The sequence below is a fragment of the Lygodium microphyllum genome, chromosome 23, assembly GCF_053477565.2.
Source record: "Lygodium microphyllum isolate KBCC chromosome 23, Lygodium_microphyllum_v1.1.10, whole genome shotgun sequence".
NCBI lineage: Eukaryota > Viridiplantae > Streptophyta > Polypodiopsida > Schizaeales > Lygodiaceae > Lygodium > Lygodium microphyllum.
Window position 1 is genome coordinate 42,067,146 of NC_141157.1, and position 8,002 is coordinate 42,075,147.

General features: G+C 43.9%; 1 protein-coding gene across 1 annotated transcript; it reads left to right on the forward strand.

Annotated features, from left to right (window-relative positions):
* Positions 1-424: 424 nt before the first annotated feature.
* On the forward strand, positions 425-2,196 carry LOC148016105 (uncharacterized). Its single transcript, XM_087663865.1, has one exon. The coding sequence runs from the start codon at positions 425-427 to the stop codon at positions 2,186-2,188; it is 1,764 nt and encodes a 587-aa protein (XP_087519991.1). The 3' UTR covers positions 2,189-2,196.
* The last annotated feature ends 5,806 nt before the right edge of the window (positions 2,197-8,002 follow it).

Here is an 8,002-nt window from a genome sequence, read left to right on the forward strand (position 1 = left end):
TTTAATGTAAAAGCACTGGTTTTTTTGAACCGTAATGTGCTTATTCCCACGTGAGCTTTACACGCGAGATAGTATGCTGATTAAAGACAAGTGTCAAGTACTAGTGCTTGAACATCCAACATTTTACGAGTGTTGCTGTAAAGACGTGCAAAAAGAGCTATGATGCTGCCACATTAAGTAACAGGATGTCCCCTCTCTCTATCTCTAGTGCACGCCTGCATTGCGCATGGCACGGGTCAGTTGTTACTCGTTGGCTCATCTCCCATTTCCCGAGCAGTTTCTTGGCCAAAGAGCTCTATCTATGTAAGCAGGCCCCTCTGAGCCCTCTCTGATCTAGCCATTGTACTTCCAGATATCCCCTCTCTCACACAGACATTACCATGTGTTGATAAACTGAAGGGTTCTCAGCCAATCAGAGCCGGCGATGGATCTGAGAACTGATGGCAAGATGGACGAGAACCTTGTCGGTCGCTGTATGTTTGCCTACAGACCAGATGACGTATCTTTCCGAAATCAAGCAGAGCCGCATATTTATGCCAACCCCAACTCTAACCGTAACCTACTTCACGTTTATCAAAGCTATTCACCCCTGATCACAGCTACATCTCATCCATGTGCTCATTCTCCTGATCAGCACATGCAGATAGTTACAAATAGGCGCCAATGTTCAGAACAGTTGACACCCGCTCTAGTACCTCAACCTCAGGAAGCTTTGATGATCTCCACTAAACCACTGCATGAGCAGATTCCGCATTATCTTTCCAGCACTACTAATTGTACATCGTCAAGGGAATTTGAGAGAACTCAGACGGCATTAGGTGCGATATCTTTGTTACCTGCAGCCGATTGGCAGACAGCAGCTCATCATTCGCGTCCTATGGTGGCAAGCAGAGGATCAGGAGTAAGTGGACCTAATAGTGGGACAGGAGGAAGCAGCTACAGCAGCGTATCAGGAGTACAGCATGCTGCAGGTCAAGTACTTATAAGAAGCTGCGACTTAAATGAGGCAACAGCTATGGTCACAAACTGCAGTACAATGAGCTGTGCAGCTATCAATGGCGGCGACGTCGATCAGCAGCGGCCGAGCAGCCAGATGAGAGAGAGAAAGCTGGATTATCATGCGAATGTCAATGTCGGCCACATATGGTGGGATGGATTAATATATGGCCGTAACGGAATTGCAAGGGATGGATCTAAGTGCGATGAGGCAGGGGCAGCTTATAATAATATGGTGCAGGCTGAGGGAAGTATGGATGTCAGGAACAGTAGCAGTGATATGAGTACTGCAGCTGCACCAGTGGATGCAATATATAAGTGCGATGATGCAGGGGCCGCAGCTACGGGAGATCGAGAGAAGAAAATTAGCAGGATGATGACGCGTCATGATGGTGGTAATTTAATCAGTGATTATTATACTGGCGGGAGAAGACAGTACAGGGGGGTGAGGCAGAGGCACTGGGGGAAGTGGGTGGCGGAGATCAGGCTGCCCCGCAACCGGACGCGCCTGTGGCTCGGCACCTTCGACTCCGCCCAGGACGCCGCCCTAGCCTACGACCAGGCCGCCTTCGCCGTGCGGGGCCCGCAGGCCCGCCTCAACTTCCCCGCTTACCTGCCCTCGTATGGTCTTCACACCGCCACCGCCGCCTGGCTCCAGACATCCGGCTCGCGTCACGTACAGGCTCCTGGCCGCTCGGCAATCATGTGTTTGCCCGAGCCAGGTCCCCCGCCTGATAATCCTGATCTCCTCTCTTTCGAGTACTACAAATGGCCTGCCATCAGAGGAGAAGCCCTGTCAAAGCTCCGATCCGCCATGGCTGCGCCTGCCTGTCACCGCAGCTCACGTCGTAATTCGACTTCCTCCAGGTGCTCTCAATATGTTCAGGGCCAAGATGATCGCGAACCGCAAGCTGCCGCGGACGGGAACCCTACCTTTGTCCATCGAGATCACTCGGAGGGTTTCCAGCCATCGCCGCAACCAGTGCAGTCTGATCGCATGACCAGCAGTCCTCCTACATTGCCAACCTGTGACACGAGTACTCTACCTGAAGCTGATGCGTTTAATGTGACTGCAGCTGGAAGCAGCGATACCATGATACAGTGGGAGGAATTGGACGAGAGCCTTAGAAACAGCGCGCCTTTGCTGGACATTGATCTGACATGGGACTTTTTTGATGCTCACGTCGACTGATCACATGGCTCGGGTGATCCTGACAATCATCAATCAACAGTCCACGTCTCCGATTGCAGCTGCCAAGGCAGCCCACAAGCCACCGTGATTGACTTAGGCGCAGCAGTTCATAATTCCCGCAGTAGTGTAACCGGTACACAATTTTCAAGCGACCAAGGCTTTGCTGAAGCCCATTAGTCTTCTACGGCTCAACCAGGAGATGGTAAGAATCAATCTTATCCGAAATCTTGCTGTCTCCATTCTTACTTCCGCATTCTTACGTGCAGAATCAAACACAAAATAAAGCGTATCCCTGGCCGTAATCTATTTTTTTCACGGAAAACACTCTTCGGTGGATGCTCAGGCCTAATAATTAGGACCTTTTTTCTCAAGATGCCGTTGATGTCCAAGATTTGCTACTTATGACTTAGTAACACACCACACTGTTGAACAACACTCGATTATCAGTGTTTGATGGTTTAGAATATTTAAATGACAATCTTATCTGCGTGCACTTGCTACGTTTGAACAAGACCGGTCACTAGATGGCTTAATCATAGCGTACTCTTATTACTCTATTAACACCACATGGTTATGAAAACATGGTGGTTCGACTTCCCTTTTTTTGAATGCAAGGTATTTTAATCCTTCAGTTCTTCACGATCAACCAACATTGTTGATAGCTAAATCCATTGATCTCATTCTTTGTATTGAGGATTTGGAGCCTACACTCTTGTTGGTTGCACTAATGAGCACGTTGGTTTTATTGACAACAATCATCTTGTTGACTCGGCTCACTTCATATGTTATATTATAGCATTCTTCAAATGACTTGTCAAATGTGCTTTCAATAATGATCGAGTGTTTAAAACTCGCAATCATAATATCACTATACTACAATGATAAGTGAACTTTGAGGTTCAAAACTATCTATGAATTCTTAAGAGCATATGCATCTATTCTTTTTGTCAACTAATATATTGTGACTATAAGGGAATGCTAAGGTTCAAAATTGCATAAGGAATCCTTAAGAGCACACTACACTTAATTTGCCAGAACTCACCACATTTAGACGTATTAAAATCAAACACTATTACATACACTTTTAACTTGCTAAAGAAACTCACTAGATTATATTTGATGGTATATTGATTCCTTGAGTATATAAAGAAATATGCTGAATCTAATGCATAAGGATTCAAATGGCATAGTAGATTTAAGTTGATTTTCAATCCTTATTGTGTTTCCCTTACGGTCACTACCTTGACATGTTTTCAAATCAAACATTTTCAAATACACAAGGAGCTTTTGAACAATTCCTACTTAGGAAAACTCATGAACCATAGAAAATTCTCTCATTTTTCCTAGGTATGTATACACAGATTCCCTATGTATAACTAGGGAATCACATTCACCACATCTCATGGTAGGGAATCCTAGGTATGCATGTATGATTTTCTTATATATCACTAGGGAATTTAATTCCCCACATCTTAAACTAGGTATTTGTAGGTCATATAACTAGGGAATCCCATTTCCCATCTAGCATAGTGGGGGATTGTAGGCCACACTAGGGAACTCAGTTCCCACATTTCATACTAGAGAATTACAAATATCCATATTCAATATATACTTTATGGGAGATTATAAATAATCATACTAAGACAGAATTTGTGGGAAGTGATCACCCAACAAATTAGACTTAAATTAAGTGGTTACTCAATAACACAATGTTTCTTCTCAACCCTTTTTACAAAATTAGGCAAAACTCTTCTACTTACTCCTCGAATAAATTTTTAAGTGGTGCAACAAGCCCAATCAAGGTTATTATATTGATTAACAATTTAACATTGAGCATCGTGTGACTTAGCTCAATACTCATGGAAATTAGGAACTTATTATATGTGCCATTTGTGCATATTCTTTCACACATTTCTAGTGCATGTGCATTGCAAAAAGAGATAAAAATGATCCTCTTTTCCATAAGGGTAATGCCCTAAAATAAGCATCAACATGTCTACCTCTATGAAAAACTTCAACATACCTAGCCTCCAAAGAAACATATAAAACTTACAAAGAATGATGTGGCATTCCATCTTGGTAAGGTTAGGTGTTTTTCATTTTCTCACATACATAAGTTTATTGCACTTACTCTCATTATCCCAAATCACATTAGAGATTAAGGACACATTGCCCATCTTGCCTATGATCTAGCATAATTGAGCTAATTATAAGTATTGTAATAAAAATGGTAGTAGATATAAAAGTTGCAAGGCAAATGGGTTGGTTTCTTAAGGCAGATGTGTTAAGGAGTATTTTAAAAAATAATTAGCTACAAGCATACCTAGTTAATTTATTGTAATCGTACAAGTTCTTAAAAATTTTATATCATTTTGAGAACTGATATACCAATTTAAGATTTTCATTAATAACAAATATATCCTCTTTGAATCCCAAAGCATTCAATGAAATAGAGAATTCAGGTTAAGAATCAAACCTCAATGAAGACACCTTGTCAGTCTTGAGTATTTCAAGTTATGGCTATTATTTTTCATGTTTCTCATGGGTAAATACCCTCTAAGGAGAAGGTTTCACAATGGATCAAATATGAATTTACTAGAAAGGGCTTTAATCATGCTTAGTTAGATTTAGAGAGAGCTAGTCCTCTATCTTTCTTGGTTAGTAAGCTCTTCTCTTGAGGAAGATAGTGGCTTCTTACACTAGCATAAGATCATGCCACTACAAGATATAGACCTTATACCGACGTTTAAAGCGACGAAAATACAAATAACAAAATTTACCCCCGTCGTCGCAAAAAGCGTCGTTATTGACGATGCCATAGAAACGTCGCTATTGGCGTCGCTATATGCGTCGCAAATAGCGACGCATATAGTGACGTAACCACTGAATTTGTGACGCGCATAGCGAGGCCAATAGCGACGCGAGTAGTAAATTTGCGATGCATATAGCGACGGTAACAGGGAAAAAAAATTTTGTGGCAGGGCAGATATAGCACTGTGTGCTGTATGAGAGCCATACAAAATAGTTTCTGCACTACTGCATACAAAGCGCTTGCAAACAAAAAGATTGTATACTGAAATCATAAAACTGATACATGAAATAAATACATGATCGCATAAAATGCGATTAGTACAATCATGAAAGGATATCACTAATACATAGAAAATGTCTACATAGATCAGGCGACTAAAAACTAAAGGTGTGTGAGCTCCAAGGATCCAAGGGCGAGCTAGAAATCCTCGTCCCCCAAAAGCTCGTCCCGTTGCAAAGGAGCATCGAACGGATTCTGCAGAAAAAGAAACAACATATCAATCCACCATACAATAATGCATTTAAATATCTCATGGTAACTACGGACAAGAAAGATGAGTGACTTACAGGGCCGCCGCGTCTATACAATTGGTCGATCAATGCATTGAGACCGTGCCTCTCTGCATATCGAGTCTCAAGGCCTTGCGGATCACGATTTGTAATGGAGTGCTGCAAAGAAAACAAAATGCTAATTGTTAGAAACATGATTGTCAGTACAAAGAATATTTCAAAAAAACAAATAAGCAAAATAAAAGAGAAACTTACAAAGTCCTCCAAATATGTCCTGTGGCCGCCACTCCCAAGATGATGGACCACTCCGGCCTCGAGTCGTGCCCTCGCCGCCTCCCACTACTGACTCCAACGTCTTGGCGAATCTGTAGCCTCCTCCCTCAGTCGGCGCCAGTCGTCTGCATCTAACCACTCGGGCTTTGTAGCCCCACTCTCGATTGCCTTGCGTACGTCGGATCGTCTATGTGACATGTATGCATGCATGCAATCCATCATCCAGCCCATAGAGAATCTATCTACTGCGGCTGGCACCGGAAACTCCTCGTGCAAGGATGCTACTATGTAGTCCTTGCTCCCCTCCGGTATGTTCTTCCAATGATCCAGGACGTTGTGCCGAAAAACTTGTTGGCACAACTCTCTCATGCGAGCCATCACCCTCCTCCCCTCATCATTCATGATTATGGCTCTTGACCTACTATCAACCAGGTATCCATAACCCCTAGGAGTCTGCCTAAGATGGGTTCTCTCCCATCTCCGTCCACGCTCCTAGGCATATCCAGGAGACCCCTCTACATCCGGTGTACCGACGGGGGTAACCTCTCTTGGAGTGGCACTCAAAGGGGTGCCACCTGCTGACGGCTACGCAAAAGCCGGAGTAACTGGAGTAGACGTCCCCACAGGTGTGACAAATCCTGGAGGTGACGCAGCTCCAGCTGAACGACGAGACGGAGACACCACATCCATGTCTCCACAACACCACCCCCTGATCCCGATGCAGTCCCTCCCTCTGGCCCAAGTCGTGAGTGTCGAGATCGTTTGCTCGAAGCTAAAGCATCTGATCGCGCTGAAGCAGATCTAGCAAAGCGCCCTGACGAAGAACGAGACAGCTCCTGGTCTGCCATCTCTTTGAATCTCACGAGCTGGTCTGGAGACATGCGTGCCATCATGTCCTGAAACTCCTCATCGCTCATTCCTCAACTCATCCTGAAAATGTCACCTACACAAATAAAAAATGGTGTTAGAATAATCAATTTAAACTATACAAAGCATAGTAATATAAATTATTTTTGAAAAATCCCTCTTAAAATGCATATCTTATATACCTTTATGGAAGATCTGAACAACGAATTGAGTAATACAATTCTCCAAGAATGAAGTATTCTATGGTCCCATGTTAATCTCCTGACACAACTCTGCATATACTGGAAGGTCGATAGACATGTTAATCTGGTACTTGGCGAGCCACGTCTCCATGGAGGCATGGTGCAACATACAAAAGCGATTCACCTTCTCTTCCATTGAGGCATCCATTCTTTTTTCTACCCCATTTCCAACCACCACATCTCCAGTCAGTCTATCATCGTCCTTCAGCGTCCATAGCATTTCATTGTCTGGTTCCACCGTTGGTAGCCATTGTGAGATATGCACTAACGCCTCTGACACCAACCAACCTTTCACCATGCTACCTTTTGGACGAGCTCGTTGTCGCACAAAGCCTTTTAGGGTTTTCGTGAAGCGCTCCAGGAAGAACATCCATCGCGTATGGATAGGTCCAGCAATTTCGACTTCGTCCACAAGATGCACAAGAAGGTGAACTTGTATCGTGAGCATGCTAGTGGGCAGGTATTTCTCAAAGAGACAGACCATCTCCACTGCTCCCCGCCTTGTGGATTCAATAGAGGACGTCTTAATCTCTTTCTGTGAGATCCATTGCACCAAACTCGACAACTTGTAAATGGCCCCGTGAATTTCTGGAGTAAGGCATCCTGCGATCGCGATCTGTAGGACAAACTACCACAAATGAGAAAGCATTATGAATAATGGCCACTTTTCAAATTGCAAAATGCCCACACTAATTACAATCCATTCTGTTCACAAACCTAACATATCTTATGCCAATCATGGGATTTTAGCCCCGACAATTGGTCATCTTTAGAAAATGCGGACCTGAGAGAACGCATCATACCCGTCGCAGTGTGGATAGACTTGATTACTTGCTTCACAATGCGCTCTTATTTGGTGGACAAAACCCAAGGAGCGCGAGGAAGCTGCACTCCCCCTTCAGCACTCGTCTGCGGCCAAAGCGCCTCCATCTTACCTACCTCCTTCAAATCCATTCGTGACCCTATAGTGTCTCTCTTTCCTGTGATGTGGTCCCATAGCAAGCTGCCCACATTCTTGAAAATATGCATGGGATCCAACAAGTGGTTGACCTATAAGTGGGTCCAATATGGCAACTCGTAGAAAACTGAGAACCGTCGCATTCCATTTGGA